Here is an 18,396-nt window from a genome sequence, read left to right on the forward strand (position 1 = left end):
TGGATCAATATAAAGTACTTGCACTGTGCTTGATATTTTATATTTTGTAATTTGCAGAAGTCATTGAATCCAGCCCGAATATCCCTGAGGAGTACTGCCTACAGGTAAGGCAAACACGGTTAGCCAGCTCAAACAAAGTACACGATTATGTAACGGCGCAATACGATAAAGTGAAACACTGGTGATAAAAAATTCACAAAGACAAGCACCGGCGTGTGGCACTTCTCTTTTTGTCATATTTATCGCCAGTGTTTCGTGTCTCTGCATTGTGCTATTACATAATCATGAACCTTTACCAACTCGTCCAACTATCAGTACTACTCGAGTGACATAGCGTGCTGGTATAATTCTCACTATTGCAATACTTTTCTTGTTGCAGGCACGGAAATTGCACGACAAGTTCTACCCAATCGAAATTGATCCTCATATTTCAACAGAAGAAAAAATACCTCAAATGGTAGAATGGTACTCGCAATCACATGCTATTCTAGTCAGCTGTGGTGTGGAGAAACACGATTTTCCTAAGCTTGTGGCAGACTCGTCGATTATGTTGAGGTTAGACTAATTGATGCTTTGGGTTATGTGTGTACATCTTTGGTGCATATTTTAATTGAGTTGCGTATTCTTGCAGAGATGGCTGTGAATCACTTTTTGAGATGCTGCACGAGCATCAGATACCCACTCTGGTATTTTCTGCTGGCCTTGGCGACATTTTGGAAGAAGCACTGAGGCATTTCCACTGCCACTTTCCGAACATGATGTTCGTCTCCAATTATATGCAGTTTGATGAAGAGGCAAGCTTCATATTTTTCCTTCAGAAAGCCTTCTTAGCCTTGGTATAAACCATTTTTTAATATTATAACAGAACTGGCTAGAATGTTAACCTCTTGCATAAATTGGTTATTTGCATGAAAAATATTGTGGAAAAATGGATAGAAAAATAATCTTGCCTTGCACACCACTTTTCACTTTGAATTTTGCACAAAGCTATGACTTTGATGACAGGTGACATTGCCTTCTGCTACTGACAGATAGCCGTGAGTGTCAGTGGAATACAATGTCTTTGAGTGGTATATGTTGTCCTTCTGTGCGTGGAACACACACAAAGAAAATAAATTGAGGCTTCATCATAAGTTCTGTATAGATTGCTAAAATTACTAAGTGACATCCCCAGAATCGATCAGTGCTGTTGAAAGTTGCGTACGGGCAGTTTTTCCTGCTTTCAGAAATGTTGAAAAGGTTCGTGGTACTGTTCAATATTGAGAGCTTTTAAACATATTCATCAATATAAAATGAAGTGCTGTACAAGTATTTTATTTTGTATGTTTTTAAAAGAACACCATATGTGAATATGTCCCCAAAATTATTGTTCTAGTTCAGGTGCATAGCCAGATATTTTTTTTGGGGAGAGGGGGCACCGTTTCGATTTTGGGAGAGGCAACCCCTTAAAATGGCCAGTTTTCGCTCTTTATGCAATGGCAAAAAAATTTTGAGGGGCGGGGGGGGGGGAGGGCAGGAAGGGGGCACATGCTCTGTGTACAATCCCTTGGCTACACCCCTGCTCTAGTTACAAACACCATGTTTCACGGGTTACACACACACAAGCATAATAAATGGCAGTTGAAGTGAGCCACTTTTATATCTAGTGTCCCAGATGACGCATCAGTATATGGCAACCATTAGCAAGCTGCAGGGGACATTTTTTACACAATGTTGCTTATCTGGATCTTCAGAGGGCAGCTTATACCGTTGTGTTAGCAGAGTATCAAGTGCTTATTCATACGTCTATACGATATACACCAGCATTTTCTCTCCCACAGCTTGTATGCACTCCAAAAAGTGATTGCATGCATGTGCCAGTACAATGCTTGGTGTCATCATTGTACCATTCATTCATCGAAATTGTTTTTGTGTTGGTGCCACTTTGTCGCTGGAGCACATAACATGATGCATTTGGTGCTGTCCTAAATGAAAGTACACTTGAAGGCCGCAAGTTTCATCCTGGCTACAGCGGTTGCATTTCAATGGAAGCGAAATGCCAGAGGCCCGTGTACTGTGTGACGTCAGCGCACATTAAATAATACCCGGTGGCTAAAATTTTCAGAACCATTCACTACAGCATTCCTTATCATCATATTGTATAGCTTTAAAATCTAAAACACCACATATTGTTGAAAGAAGTACTAAATGTCGAGGTGTGAATGTGCAATTTTAGCGACCCCATCTCGTGAAGTGTTGGCAATTGTGAACTCCTTGTGATACCTCAAAGCATGAGCTCGCATCAGCAAAAGGTGGTTAGCAGTAAATGAGACCTCAACCACGCACTTCTATGGCAGTAGACGTATTCATGTAAACAGAAAGCAGTGAGCACAAAGTTCTGCTTCAACTTATTATGCAAAAATACTAGCTTTTTTTGTAGTGGCTAGAGCTAGAAATGCTTAATTGGCGTTATTACTACATCTTTTATATAGTCGCACAGGCAGAACAAAACTGAACATGTACTAACAAATCCTAAAAAGAACATTGAGATCACTGTAAAACACGACTGTCACCGAAGACTAGTACCCCGTTGATTGGCAAAGTGCACTTGTTCAACACATAAAAGGAACACTAGACCATTGCTATGCTTTAATTTGGCAATAGAGGGTGTACACGTCACCATTAAGGTGCAGTCAATGCATTTTATTTACCGAGAATAAACCGCTCATAGCCAAGCGCCGCTGTGTACATTTATATATTAGTCGCCAACGGCCTATTTACACCAACGCAGCAGAGGTGCTGCCACTTCTAGCCTCATCTTGTAGCAGATAGAGCACAGCGTAAGCTCAACACAATTGCAGTAACTGTGTAGCTCATGATGCTCCAATCAGCTAAAGGCTGTAAACTTCGTGTTTATGACATTGTCACTTTAAATTAGGGCATCATTTATTGAGACAAAAGCAAGTGATTTCCAGCTGGCTTTGAAAATTACAAGTTCCAGGCTGCATGCTGCGATATAATGTTTGGCTTACACGTTTTCAGGAGCTTCGACTACCGATCTGCATCATTTTCTGAACATGCTCAAAAAGTGTAGCAAGACCACTTTCATCACTCATAGGTTGCACTAGTTTATAGCACCACTGGCAGAGCTAAAAGCTCTATTTTGTCTTTGCTAAGATCCACCATGGTGGCTTAGCAGCTGTGATGTTGCCCTGTTAAGCTCGAGATGCAGATTAGCTAGCTCCCAGCCATGGTGGTTGCATTTTGATGGCAAAATCCAAAAATAGTCAAGCACTTAGATTTGGGTGCATGTTAACATACTCCAGGTGCTCAAAATTAAGCCATTACGGTCTGCCTAATGGTTGCATATTCCTTTTGGCACATGAAACTAGACTTTACTGCCGGGTAATTTCTGAACAATTCATATGTGCTGTAGTTGAAATAAAAGGGCTCTGTTCAACACAGCTATGCTGTGTCTGGTCAGGTGTTAACCTGAAATTGCCAATAAGCTTATCGGACTGTTGCTCTCTCTAGGGCAACATTGTTGGCTTCAAGGGTGAGCTGATTCACATGTATAACAAGAACCAGTGCCACGTGAGCAGTCCTGCATACCACCAGGCAGTGAAGGAGAGAACTAACATCCTTCTCTTAGGAGACTCTCTCGGCGACCTTGACATGCTGACTGGCAGTCAGAAGCAAGAAGTGGTTCTTCGCATCGGTTTTCTTAACAGCAGAGTATGTAACTATTATTCTTACTTTTATGTACTTGAATCTACCAATACTTAATGCTGAGTTAGCCAAACAGTTGATAGTTGTGTATGGGTGAGGCACAAAAGAAGAATTCTTGAGGAGGCGAAACTGCACTCGCTCGGGCGCCCTGAAACCGTCACGAAATCGGGCACAGCACTTATGCGCTCTCTGTCGTGAAACTCCGCTTGTGTATCAGGAAAAGTGTGCGTGCCGCTCTTGCTCAAAGCCACCGCTCTCCGATTCGCAGTTCGCACGTCACGTCCAACTGGGTGTCTGTCTGTGTGTCCTCGCCGACTCCAAATTATAACGCTCCAGTGTTAAAGAGCTCGTTTCGTAGAAAGGCTAAGAAAGATGCAAATGTCTCTACAGGTAGGAATCGCGCTCACGCATTCATCATGGCATGCAGCTGTTCGACCACAGAGGTGCAACACTGCTGCAAACTGCTTTGAAAAAAAACTATATGAATGCCATGCAGTGTCATGCAACATTTCATGTCACATGTCTATGTGACATGTATAATGGCATGGCAGAGTTGCCGTCCGAGAAGTGCTTTTCACATACGTAGTGACGAGGTGTCAGCTCATGATATCTTTCCTAGATATGGCGCGAGCCCACACTTCCAACGTCACCGGGTCACTAGGAACTTTGAAGGTAATTACCTTCTCCTTTCAGGATGTGTATTCGTTTTTGCAGTTTGGCTGAGTACAATTGCACTCCATCCTGAAGGAGCATTGCTCGAATTTTGCATGTTGCAGTGTGAAAAGCACGTGCCAACAGTCAGCGCCATCGGCGCAACACACTGAAGCCACTGAGAGCACTAAAGAGACAGAAAGCGTATATGTTGCAAAGGGATTCGCGACACTTTTGGGGAACTTTCCCATCCAAGGCCACCCAGGCATGCACGTCCACAACATGCGAGCAAAGAGCGAGAGGTGCATGCATGCGGCAGACGTCGTCTGCTTCAGAGCCATTACAAGCAGCTCATTTCAAGCGTGTTGCGGCCCAAAGTTGTGGAAGTATTATTTAGTAACTGCCACTGAAATTTCTGTCACATCTAGTTGTTCATGTTACACAGAAAAATTTGAAAAAGTTTGCAGTGTACAACGCGCTATCATGGTCTTTATGTGTCGCATCCATATAAACGCATGTAAATATTTCAACAGGCTGAAAGCGTCATCGCTTGAGCATTCGCATAAACCACATCACTCCATGACACCATCCCTCGCGCGCTGACGCGGCCTGGGAGTTTCTCCTCCTCAAATACTTCTTTCTCCGTGGGATAAGGCCCTTCACTTTTGAATATAACCTGCTTTCTTCCGACTTTGGCCGCCTTTGGCTACTTTGATGAAAATTTAGTTGTGGAAATTGTGCTGGACAACATTGTTACCATCTGACGTGTGTTATCACAGCAGATAAAATTAAATGTCTTAATCAGAAATGGTCTCTAACCAAAAAAAAAGACAACTTTGTGAAGATGGTCAGGGCTTATTCATAGCTTGTTATCAAACAGATTGCCATGGCATGTGTAAGCTCCCCAAATAGTGTCCAAATAAGCTTAAAGTTGTAACAGAAGGTCTAGCACAAAGAGGTAAACTTATTCTATATTGTAGTTAGCAGTCATCATGTGCCCATTTTATGAATTTCACCTGGCAGGACCAGTGACCAGGTATGCGGGTAAATATCTATGAAGAACAAATGTGAAGATATGACAAAAAAGGAAACACTGCTGGAATGTATATATGTACCTGCCCTTGAAAATGAAACATAGCATTTTGTACCCTGAAGAAAATTTGTGCTTGTTGGCACTGACTTTTGTGGGTAAAATGTATCTTGTAAAAGCACAAGTTTGGAATGTATTGCAGGAAAAACTTAATTGCCCTCTGTCATTTTTTCTTAAAGCAGTGGCATTTTTTTTATACTTTATGAGGTGCTCAACAAAAATAGAAAAAAAAACAATTGTGAAAACATCGAAATTCTACTCGGAAGATGCGAGTGTCTTAACAGCTTATTTCAAATAAAACAGCAGTCTCATTTTTAGAGGATTGTCGGTGCACAACGGCTGCACACCAGCGTTACCAGCGCACGCAGGGCTGTTCACCGACACCTTTGGCATCAAATGCCCGAAGGCAGATGCATTGTGTGCATTTCTGTCTCCTGCTACTCCCTTTTCGCCATCTCTCCTTTATATCCTACTTCTAAAGTGACTAGATGTCCCGATTTCGGCGGGACATGTCCCTGTTTTCCGGCTGCGGTCCCGTTGTCTTCCTAAACTGCTTGCGGGATGTCCGCAGCGCAGCCACCTCCAGCTAGCCCAGAAACTCTCTGCTATAATATGTAATAGTAGTGGTTAGGAGGAAAAAGAAAAAGGTGCTTACTTTTTGACCCTTCAGGGAGCATGGTGCAGTGCCTTGAGGGGGAAGGGGGAGACAGAAGAGTAGATAGAAAAAAGAGAGTGAGAAAGGGGTGCAAGGAGCGAGGCAGATGAGCGGAACAGCGATTTTTGTCGAGACTCCTGAGGGGGGGGCTTATTTGCCTCAGGGGGGGAATGACCTTTGTCACTCCTGGTCGCACCAGACTGCAAGCTCATGTGTTAAAGGCAGGGGGCTCACAGTGGGTGGCCCTCTGGCAGGAACTGGATCACTGCCTGCAGAGTAGTCGAGATGTTAGCGATAAGGTGTCTCTCAGGTTTTCTGCTGGCTGGAGGGCATGGCCTGGCGGTGCATTGTTGGTGAATGCTGCAAATCAGTAATTGTGGTGCTGCTAAGAGGCGGGCTTTGCTTCAGGGCTGCAGTATAGGAATGTACCCTGTGGTGCTCCTCGTGTACAGCCGCCCTGACGGCCCATTTCGATAGAGGCATGGATAATTGAGACGGGGGTGGCCACCTGTTGCTCCTGCCAGCGAGGGCACATGGGATCGCTGTCTGCGTGTGCCCTACCACAGTTCACACAGTGGGGTTTGCAGCTCCCGTCCTGCAGGTGTCAGTGGCCACAGCAGATGTACTCGCCATTGTGCTGGCATGCCTCAGTGACATGTCCAAAGTAACCGCTCTGCCGGCACTAGTATGGCCGTGGCCAACACGGTGCACATGCAGTTGTAGGCTGTGCAGGAGCGTCCTCACAAAGCTCACGGCACAGAGCTCACAATGCATTTCGAAGTTCACGGAGCGTCCCTTCCTGGTCGTGGCAGTCACTAGAGCAGCTGAGATGATGCCTCTGAGCAGCTCCACATCTGTAAGGTCTCTGTCCAGACTGCATATGAAGCCAATGCTGGCACCACAGTCGGCAGATTGCCTGGCGGTTACGGGGATGCCTCTGTGATGGAAAGAAGCTTGCGCAGACACTCTGGCATCGTCGCATTGGTGGCGACGGCATTGCGACGGTGGTTGACACACACAGCTGCGACACTGGGCTGCCCAGCAGATGTCGCCCCAAGCGTCAGCACGACGTTCTCCGAAAAGCACCGCCGGTGCAAGAGAGACGATAGAGGGCTGTCCCTACCACTGCTGCATCTGCTGCGAATGCCGCAGCATCCAGGGTTCTGGCTCTCGCTGTGCCGCCTGTGATTGTGACTACTGTGACTAAGGCATGAGAGAGGTGTGGGCACGGTTGCGACATGGCGACCATGGTGTTGCGAGGCTTTGGTAGTGCCTGGGCCTCTGAGGTGTGAAGGGGAAAGCTGCGGTGCTGCATCCTGTGCCTCCTCGTCCTCTGTCTTTTCCGACTTTTCTTTAAAGGTGGTGTAGTCGCTGAGGGGACTCTCACCGATGTGACCTGCATGGGGCAGCACTCAACGGTGTCAACTGCAGTTGACATAGCTGCGACAGTCATGGCCTGCATGAGAGGACCAGCGGGCTCGTCCATAGTCGCTTGCTGTGTGGGTGCGCCTTCAGGAGCACTGCGTGTTCATCACTTTTTTGTATCATGAGAAGGTGAGAGACGCAGCGACATACTCTATGAGGGCGGGGCTTGGGGGGGGGGGTGGCTTCCACTGAGTCTGCGCTGATGGTGACAGCTGCAGCAATGCTTGGGGCGGGCAGGGAGGGTTGCAGAGATGATGGGTTCGTCTCCTTGTCTCACTCCTCTAGCCACTCACCAATGGTTGCTATTGCTTGCTGCTCAAGGAGCTGTTGTGTCTGGATGGCCCGTTCGAGGGCCTCTCTCTCAAGCAGCCACTGCTCCATTTAGCACGCTATCTGCGAATCCCTGCGCTCTCTTTTCACGGATCCGTGCACGCTCCTCAGGTGTGTAAGATTCCATGGCCTGAACAGGCTGGAACACAGACTGGGGCATGCTCGAGAGTGCCGCACTCATGGTAGCACACCACCAAACCGTGCAAACTCACTGGTCGTTCACTCCCAAGGGAGGAAAAAACTTTTATGGAAACCAGCAGTTCAGTTGGCTGGGCCTAGGCCTCCTACATGGAGATGTTAAGGTCTTGCCTCTTGGCGGTTTGGTGGGCTTGCTGGGTTGTAATGTAGATAGCTGGGCCAGTGGGTTTGGACCCATGGTAACAAGCTTGGTAGCCCAAAGTCTGTTGTTGAGCTGGGAATGACGTGTACAGAGCGGTGTACCATCTCGACGAGAGGGTCTTGGTGTCAGTGGACTTGTGTTGGGGTTTACATTGCCACAGCACATGCGAGAGCGAGGCTACCTGCAGATCTTACAAGTGTGGTTTGAATAAATTTCTGGGTGTATTTTATGGTATTTCATGGTTCGGAGAAGGTTCTTATTTCAAGATAAATTTTTTCATGATGTCATTGTAGCTGGTGAGGCAATCACTTTGCGCGGGTACTCCTGCACGCTACAGTGTGTGCGACCTTGTTGTGGTTGGTGAGGTGTGTGTGGGTGTCGCTGGCACGTGCTGGAATTCACAGGAGTATGATTTGGTTTTCTGGTGAGTGAGGGGCTCGGTTTAGGATGCCTAATGCTTTCTCTTGTACGTGGACGTTAGGCTGGGTTGGAGGGAGACGAGGAGGAAGAAGAGGTTAGAAATAAAGAAGATGGCTGACACCCCAGCCTAGTACTGTGTACTATTACAAATTGGCTCAGCCGCGTTTACTTTCTGTGCGGACATTCAAGATGTGGGTGGACTTCACCATTGGAGCAAATCAACGCGGTGGCATCCGGATCTTGACCGCAACGCCTCAAGATGAAGAGGAACTAGCACTTCCGGAAGCAGTGAGCACTGACGCATTTGTTTCCTATATAAGCACTAAAATGAAGCTCACTCCGGACCATTTACTTGCTAAAAGAACGATGAGGATCAACATGAAACTTCAGGATTATGAGAATTTCGTGCTGACTCCAGTAAGAAACGACGCAAAGCCTGTTACCGCTGCTTTGCCTGACAGTTCCGCCGAGCTGATCAACAAGTTTCTTGAACTTCACCAAGAACAGAATAGGCAGCAAAATGATTTAATGCGCTTGCTTGTAAACACGACGGAAAGATTAAGCAGACCAAGTCGCGGACACGTGAAGCCAGACATGTTTGACGGAGAGTCTAGTAGTCCCGAGTCCTGGCTCACGTTTTACGAGTATGCATGCAATGAAAACTACTGGCACAGCGACGAAGATAAAGTGAAAAACATGCGACTATTCCTATCGGGCATAGCAAAGAGTTGGTATGAATGGCGTCTCAACGCTCACAGCAACAAACCATCGATAGGGTGGAAAGCAAGCTTTCTGAGCTCCTTCCGGGAAAACAAGGTGTTGCTATGGGACAAAGCAATCACGTTCAAATACAGGTCTGGATCTGCACTCAGCTATTTTTATGAGAAAAGGCGCAGCTGGCGGACTCATCTTTGCCTGAGACGTCTGTGGTTCCGCTTATCATTCATGGTTTAAGTTCGGACCTCCAGAAGCAAATACAAATACGAAGACCCAAGACGGTCGAAGAACTTCTGCAGGGAATGCGAAACCTCTACCTCCAGGACCTAGGAACCCAGCGTCAACCCATAACCCCTGCTGCAAGGAATACCGGGGCCACACGAGCTGAGGAACGCCGCCCGCTTGCAAGCTGGAGACCTACCGCAACACCCGTATCCTTTTTGACCACCCAGGGAGGCTCAGACCATGGCGAAGAGCTAGATGACGTAACAAAAACTAAATAGAGAGGGTCTCGGCTTCCACCCGACGACATCAAGAGAAGCTGTTTATTTGTCTCATACAAGTCTATTGTACATATCTGTTTTTGTGGATGGAAAGGAACGGAGTGTGTTAGTTGACAGCGGAGCAAGCGTCATGGTTATTAACGCAAATATTGTTGAGAGGGCGAAAATAAAAGAGGGAAGACCACTAGAAGTACATGGATACGATGGAAGACGAAATGTTCACGATAAATGGACTTGTATAACCATATCGTGTCTCGGCAACACTGTCACTGCGCAAGCACTGGTACTCGACGGAGTTCTGTATGAACTACTGCTTTCAGGTCCAGTCATCAGTGCACTTCGCCTTAATATCTACTGGACAGGCGAAATTACCACAGAAGAAAAGCGCCGCGCTATCAACGCTGCAGTTTCGCCTTCAAGGACTCCGCGGAAACCATCGTCAGGTGAAGATGTTAGGACGCTTTACCGGAATTGCTGTGCCTGAAAGGATATTCTACAGCAACTACGAAGTTTGAGCTTCCATTCCAGCTCAGTGATACGACGGTGGTGAGAAAAAAGCCCTATAATATGTCACGAGAGAAGAAAGTGTGGCTTCAGAACGAGATTCGAAAGATGTTGGATGCGCAGATTATCCGTCTATGCACCTCTACGTTCGCTTCACCCATCACCATTGCACCAAAGGAAGATGGAAGTCTTCGACTCTGCACGGACTACAAACAAATTAATAAGCAGACTGAGCTTTTTCCGTTTTCGATGCCACGTATAGACTCTATCATAGATGACACGGGTGGCTGCAGAGTTTTCTCGCGCATTGACCTATGTAAAGGATTTTGGCAAGTTCCGATTTCTGAAAAGTGCAAGAAATATTCTGTCTTCATCACGCCCTCTGACATCTATGAGTATAACCGACTTCCATTTGGATGGAAGAACTCACCCGCTTGGTTCCAGAAAATGATAAACGACGTCTTGCGACTGTTCATCGGGAAGTTTTGTAACGTCTACATAAACGATATAATAGTATACTCCCGCAACGAGGAAGAGCACTCAAACCATCTGGCTAGTGTACTTCAAGCACTTTGTGACCCCGAGCTCAAAATTAATGACAAGAAGAGTGAGTTTTTCCAAAGTAAAGTGGTGTTTCTTGGAAGAGTATTTGACGGCCAAATCAAAACAAAAAAACAGGAATCAGTCGAACGAATCGCAAAAATGCAGAAGCCATATGACTTACACTCTTTGCGGGTATTTCTGGGTCTTGCAGGGCATTTCCGGCCATTCATTAGAGATTATGCGACCAAAACCAAATGCCTCACAGAAATGACTAAGAATGTGCCATTTCAGTGGACAGCAGAGTGTGAATCTGTTCATCACAGCCTTGTGGCCATTATTTCATCGGATCCGGTCCTAACTCTTCCAGACTTCAAGTTGCCCTTTGAACTGAACACCGATGCTTCTTATTATGGCACAGGCGCAGTGCTTTACCAGAGAGATACCGACTCTCCACGGAGCCGTCAACAGAGGGTCGTCGGGTACTATTCGTAAACTTTTTCGAAAACTCAACTGAACTACACGACTACAGAGAAGGAAGCCTTGGCAGTGTTAATGGCCGTACGCTAATTTAGACCTTACCTGGATGGCAGGAGCTTCAAGCTCTTTACGGATCACCAAGCCTTAATGTATATCCTTAACCTCGCCGATCCTCGAGGAAAAATTGCTAGGTGGGTGAGTGAACTCCAGCAGTTTACTTTCATGGTCCACCACAGGCCTGGAGAACACCTCAAGGACGCAGATGCGTTTTCAAGACTTGCGGTAATTCCTGATCATAAAAATGTCAACGCAACGTTATTGTGGGAGGGAACTGAAGAACTTAAGTTCCATAACAGAAAGTTCACAGTCCCAGAAACAATGGTGCCTCGAATTTTGGAGCTCTATCACGACTCCCCGCACTCAGGTGGACATGACTGCTTTTGGAGGACATATCACAAGATTCGTCAGCGTTTCCAGTGGAAACACATGAAAGAGGACGTTCAACGGTATGCTCAGTCTTGTCATCAATGTCAAGTTCATAAAGCCAAGTACCTTCAGAGAACAGACGAAATGGTTTTGCCTCAACATTCCGACGTACCATTTGAAGTCATTCATCTGGATTTCGCAGAGCTCAAGAAGAAGGCTGCAGGAGTAAGAAGAATGCAGTCTTTCCTAGTGGCAATAGACCAGTGCACAAGAATAGTGGCTGCACGGCCGAGAAGGGAAGACGCAAATAGTGTGATCGCTCTTTTGAGTTGAGAGATGTTCAAGAATATGAAAATAGTAATATCAGACAATGGGCCAGCGTTTCTCAGTCAGCGTTTGCAAGATTGAGCGAAGGAACGAGGAGTTGTATTGCGATGCTGCACTCCGTACCATCCTGCAGGAAATGGCATGGCTGAAAGAATCACTCGGGATTTGAAGCAGTTCATTTCAATGTATCCAGGTTTTCAGGGCAGATGGAAGTGCTGCTTGTAGGCAGCTGTCGCTCATCACAATCGGTCGCACACTGCGAGCATCGGCTGTAGCCCATATTTTGCAGCTTTTGGAAAGGTACCAGTGCTTCCTGCTGATCAAGAACTTTGCATTGTAGACCGCATACAATTGTGCGAAAAACGAAAAACTTCTGAAGCCTACCAGCGATACCGGGAAAGTATGAAGAGGAACTTTTACCGTCGCCACAACACCCGGATACCTCAGATACAACTGAACGATATGGTGCGTGTCAGAAAAGGCCTTCCCGGCACAAAGCAGGTGTACATGGGACCTTATCGCGTGGTGCAGATCGTAGTGCAACATGGCGTTCTCAAAAAGGTCGATTACACCAACGAGGATGGTGTGCTGGAGTTTGCAACCATTGGAAACGTTTTCATGTATCACCCTAGGAGGGATGAGTCTTCAAAGAGGGGGAGTGTACGTAGACGTTAGGCAGGGTTGGAGGGGGCGAGGAGGAAGAAGAGGTTAGAAATAAAGAAGATGGCTGACACCCCAGCCTAACACTGTGTATTATTACATCTGTGAGATGCAACCTTTGATGTAGTTGTTCACCGCCGTGCGAGAGTCACTCACAATAGTAGGGCAGTCTGGGTCGAGGGTCACGAGAGCAACGGCGACCTGCTTAGTTGTCTCAGCGTTTTGGTTACAATGCTGGCAGTGTATATTAGAGAACAGCCTTGTATGGTAGCTGCTGTGCAGCGGCGTTCGTTTTGATATTTAGCTGGGTTGACGAAAGTGATGCCAGTGGTATCGCTGTGAGCTCTGATGATGGATGCGGTCCGTGCCTTCTATTAGTTCTTGTTGCATTCGGGGTGCATGTGTTTTAGAGACGATTTCTTGGGGACCTTCGGCGCGAAAATTTTGGTATATCTGTCTGTTTGTCTGTTTCTCCACTCTTAACAGCATAGGGTATTTGAAACGGCCGACCCCATCTGCAGCGCCCACCTATGTTGCTCAAGATTAAGTGTTCGTACTTGTGCAATTGTCAATTAAAAAGCAATTATTGTGCATGTCTGGGGCACCATAACAACACTTATATATTCTGCATGTGCGCCTTTTACTTGAAAAGGCATACATAAGTAATTTTGAGGATCGTAGCGCTTATCACGCTGCGCTGACCATGCAACGCTTGCACGGAAAGTCGAGTGTTTCCAACGCTTTGCTAAAATGAGACGGTGGTGGCACCTACCCGTCGCCTTGCGTTCTACACCTTATCATCTCTGAGACGGGTGCACACACCTGTCTCTGAGCCCTGCACTTTGTTTTTGAAGAAAACTGCCAGATGGCGCTCATGTCTCACGTGTGACATGACTTGATGCGCTCATTCGCCTCCGCTGCATGCTCGAGGCACTCTTAACGCAGTGCCTCCAGAATACTATTCACCGATTTTCTTGCGCAGAACATCCAATAAATGTTTTGTTCACTCTCCCCACACGCAAGACTATCATCTTTCGACGACATTTGCAGATTAAATGCAGATACGAGGCCAATTTTTTGGAATAGGGTCTGCGTGTAACCAAGCCCGAAAATGTGTCTTGGGATAGGGCGTTTGTCTCCGCTGTATTGGCGGTGGCAAGTGATGTTGAGCTTAGTCAGAATTATATTATGTGTTGGCCAGTTTCTGCTGAGGCACTCTAGATCGGACCGGCGCTGCGCTTTGATTAATTCATCAAGGGTGGTATGGAGTCCTAACTGAAGTAGAAGTTTGGTGCTGGTGTTCTTTGGTAGTCTTAGGGCAAGCTTGTAGGCTCCGCGAATGAAGTCGTCTAATTTAATTTTTTTTTTTCCTTGTAATAGAAGGTGGCTAGGTACATAATGTGGCAGACAACGAATGAGTGTATGAGGCTGATAGACTTTTTCCTCATGCCTACTATCGGTTTGTCACCTGCTTCAATAAACAGACAGCAGGGCATAAAAATGTTTTATCTGCCTTGTACACTCATTTAAAAAAAGATCTCTAATATGCCGTACATGGCTATGGTGCTGCTTCTTTTTCATTCTGTCTTTTTTTTCCACTTTATGTCTTTCATTTTCCTCTCTCTTTATTTCTCTTTCTCTCACCCATAGCAGTGCAATCATAAGGTTCCCGTAAATGCTTGTTCAGCTAGCATGCCTATACCGAGTGGTTGCAACATTCGAATCACGGGTATCTTGCCTTGAAGTCAGCCTCCAAACGTTGTTGTGTTTTATTTAATTCTCCTCACTTCTCATCTCCACTTCTCTTTTTTTGCTTCCTCCTCCTCACTTGGCCAAGCAGAGTTTTCTCCTTGCCCTGCCGCGGCAGTCTTGTGGCTAAGGTACTCCACAGCAGCTGACCCGCAGGTCGCGGGATCGAATCCCGGCTGTGGCGGCTGCATTTTTTGATGGAGGCAAAAATGTTGTAGGCCCGTGTGCTCATATTTGGGTGCACATTAAAGAACCCCAGGTGGTTGAAATTTCCAAAGCCCTCCAACTACGGAGTCTCTCATATTCATATGGTGGTTTTGGGATGTGAAACTTTACTTATCAATGAAATCAAATCAGTTTCCTCCTTCCCTCTGCTTTGCCTCAGTGGTCGTCGTTTTACTGGGCTTTACTCTGTTGCAGGCTCCAACCTCCTTTCCCACATTGTCTGTCCCTCTTCTTCATTCTGCTTCATATTCGTGTGCAAGGTCTCTTAGATGACTAGGAACAGACTCTCTTTTTGTGAATAAAAAGGTCAATTCACAACAACAAAAATTTGGTAATTTTGTAGTTATGGTATACTTATATAAGAAACTTAACAGCAAGCACAACTCCATATTGTTTCTAGATATGTGTAGTTAAATTTGAAACTCACTTTCCTGATTTCACATTCTATGGTTCAAGCCATGACACAAGGACACCACTCTCCCCCCATGGGGCACAACTGTTAGCAACTTCGTATGACCTCTCTAGACTGGCATTCTATACAAAAATAGCTAAGTCATTTTGGGGATGCATCTGTGTGTTGGGACTCCCAACTCTGAATGTCAAATTAGTAAATTGAGCATCTTACTATAAGGATGAGTGCTTCTAAACACGAGAATTATAGAAAACAAAAAAAATAATGAAGTTTGTCTTCAAGTCTCAGTTATAAACATATATAATTATTGTGGAAATCAAAAGGTTTGATTTTTTATTAGGTATTTCTTGACATTTTGTCTAGCGAAGCTCACTACAAGTGATATTTACTGAGATAAAATAGCGTTTTATTAGTCATATCATTGTTGTTTGTGACCAACGTTTATAGAACCTGTTCAGTTGCCAAACCCTTCACCTCTGCCATACTCTGAAAGTGGCACATAACCGACTTCCAGTCCAGGTGGCGCTACTGCAGCAACAGGCTCCACATAGCAGACTAGGAACACGAGTGAACGTCGTGCGTGCAGCTCTTATCCATGCGAATATTGAATTGCTTGAAAACACAAGGACTCTTCTCTTCACTAGTTTTTCTCTGTAGGTAATTATGAAGATTCAATACATTATCGAGAATGTTTGAAAGCACATCAGATGGTGTTCCATAGTGTACTTGGCAGACGCTGTTGTTCTCGTCAAGTTCAGCTCGACAGGCATTAGTGTTGCTCATTGTCTCAGTCTACTTTTCAACGACAAAGCAAGTAGCTTTGACAACGATCTTTTTCAGCTAACAAGGAAGACGCCAAAGGTTCTGGTAGGTGCTGTGAAAATACGTAACAACAATATTTCGTCGGAGCCGCGCCAGCTGTGCAGTGGGTGCTGCTCACATCGTTTGTGTTACCAAGAAACATCATTTAAGGGGCCCTGTGACACTTTTTGGACAGCGTTATTTAGTGCTGCAACGCGTGTAGAGATGGTTACTGGGACAAATGCAACAAGAATTATAGAAATTGGTGTTGTTGAAGAAGTTATGAGTGAAGTGAAGTTATGAGTCCTCAAAAGTTGAAAACTCAAGCAGACGATGACGATAAACGTTTTCTTTCACATTTCACTCGCCTCCTGGCATCAAAGACCACTTCCAATCACAGCACGCGTCTCATAAAGACATACCGGGAATGTCACCTCATGGTGGCCTTCCCACAATACCTCGCTACTGCTCTTTCTGACAGTGTCAAAAGCATGGTTACTATGAACCACGTGCGTCGGTTAGCAGACGCTACTGTCAAACTGTGTAAGATACACACATACGCTTTGGGCAGGGTCGCTTCTCGGCTTGCTTGCAAGACAAATTTTATGACAACGCCGGCGCCCACTGCCTGTCGCATTTTTGGCTCGCTAAAAATGCGGCATGCGCTTCCACCTTTAGTTGCTGGCATACCATAGCCTCATTTGCAGGCTAAGTGTCTTATTCGTGTTTCTGAGAGTACATCATTTAGAAATAGGAATGATTCATTTCTGAGAAAGTGTAAAACAAGTTTTTGCTGTTTTTAGCATTCACTCGTATGGCCTAGCTACCATCATATGAATAATGCCGCTATTTGTCGCGTCAAGGCAATAAAAAGCGAACGGTCCCTGTCGACGTGTTCAAATATTGAGAATACATGCTCAAATATTGTCGCAGGGTCCTTTTAACATGGTCATTCAGATCAACTATGCATTATGGCACATTTGCCGAAATTAAGCTTCACAAACGCATGGCTAAGTTATGCAGGTGTCACGACACACTTTGATAGTGATCAAACCCAGTTGGGGCTGGATTGTTTTGCTGGTTCATCTTCGGAAGTTGAGAGCTTCGAACAAAGTATGCAGCTTGTACTCTGGGTTAATACTTTAGAGCAGCTCATGCTCCAGTCATGCTCGACTGCTGACCTGCGAGTGGTCGGATTGAATCCGGGCCACATTTTCGATAGAGCCAAAATTGCTTGAGGCCTGTGTGCCTAAATTTAGGAGCAGAACCCCAAGCGGTCAAATTTTCAGAGCCCTCCACTACCATAATATCATGATTTCGAAATTTTAAACCTCACCAATTACTATTCTCAGTAGCTTCCTCCTCCTTCATATAAAATAGTGCCCATGCGCATACTCTTTCGCAGTCTAGGCACCATGTTCGTGGCCAAGAGGGTGTTCAAACCCCACCAGAAGTTTTTCAATTTTGCTTGCGTATGAGTACATGCACGCATACAAACGTGCTCACAAAGTGCATCAACACGCAAAAGCCATTCCCTCCCACATATCTGCGGTGATGATGACTCAAATTTCAATGGCTAGTGTTTGTTATTCAGCCTTTATTGCATAAAAGCCATAAAAATACAGTTTTCATCAGGTAAGGCTTTTACTGGTTAGCAATTTCAACGTTTCTAATATCGACTGGTTCACTATGAACCATCCATCGCCTTCGTCCTACATTATTATTGATACTATGCTGACAATTCATCTCTCTCAAAATGTTAAAAAACCTACTTGTGTACAGAGGTGTTCTTCAAATGTGGTTGACCTAATTTTTATTAGTGACCACTTTCCCACACACAAGGCCACCATTGAACTAATAGAGTGCATATCTTATCACAAGATAGTGTTATGCTCGATTCCATTGCGTGAGCATGTCAGGCATAAGAATTCAGTTTCGTGTAATCTTGATTTCAGCAATGCAGATTATACTAGTATTACGGACCACTTAACGAGTTTAGTTTATTTTAGAGGCTTCCTATTCACCTAGATGTCGATGTCGAAACATTGTGGCAGAAATTTAATGTTGTATTGTATTGCATTTCTCACTACATACCTGCTAAAACAAAGAGGAAAAAACAATTCAATACATGGATGAATCAGGAAATTATTCATGCAAAAAGTAGACGAAAGCACCTGAGAAAGTCTTCAAAACAAACATCGAATCCCTGATTGATTGATATGTGGGGTTTAACGTCCCAAAAGCACCATATGATTATGAGAGACGCCGTAGTGGAGAGCTCCGAAAATTTCGACCACCTTGGGTTCTTTAACGCTCACCCAAATCTGAGCACACGAGCCTACAATATTTCTGCCTCCATCGGAAATGCAGCCGCCACAGCTGGGATTTGATCCCATAACCTGCGGGTGAGCAGCAGAGTACCTTAGCCACTAG

The 18,396-nt window shown here is 45.4% G+C and overlaps 1 protein-coding gene across 9 annotated transcripts in view; it reads left to right on the top strand.

The window, feature by feature from the left end:
• Positions 1 to 18,396, top strand: part of cN-IIIB (cytosolic 5'-nucleotidase IIIB) — a 513,152-nt gene that overhangs the window by 483,186 nt on the left and 11,570 nt on the right. For 7 of the 9 annotated variants that reach the window (XM_075876434.1, XM_075876435.1, XM_075876432.1 and 4 more), the window contains 4 exons: positions 58 to 104; positions 380 to 555; positions 632 to 836; positions 3,514 to 3,714. In XM_075876434.1, the coding sequence (XP_075732549.1) occupies positions 58 to 104; positions 380 to 555; positions 632 to 836; positions 3,514 to 3,714 (629 nt within the window). The remainder of the gene's footprint in view (positions 1 to 57; positions 105 to 379; positions 556 to 631; positions 837 to 3,513; positions 3,715 to 18,396) is intronic. The other 2 variants (XM_075876438.1, XM_037426906.2) reach the window with 1 other exon arrangement.

The sequence above is a fragment of the Rhipicephalus microplus genome, chromosome X, assembly GCF_043290135.1.
Source record: "Rhipicephalus microplus isolate Deutch F79 chromosome X, USDA_Rmic, whole genome shotgun sequence".
NCBI lineage: Eukaryota > Metazoa > Arthropoda > Arachnida > Ixodida > Ixodidae > Rhipicephalus > Rhipicephalus microplus.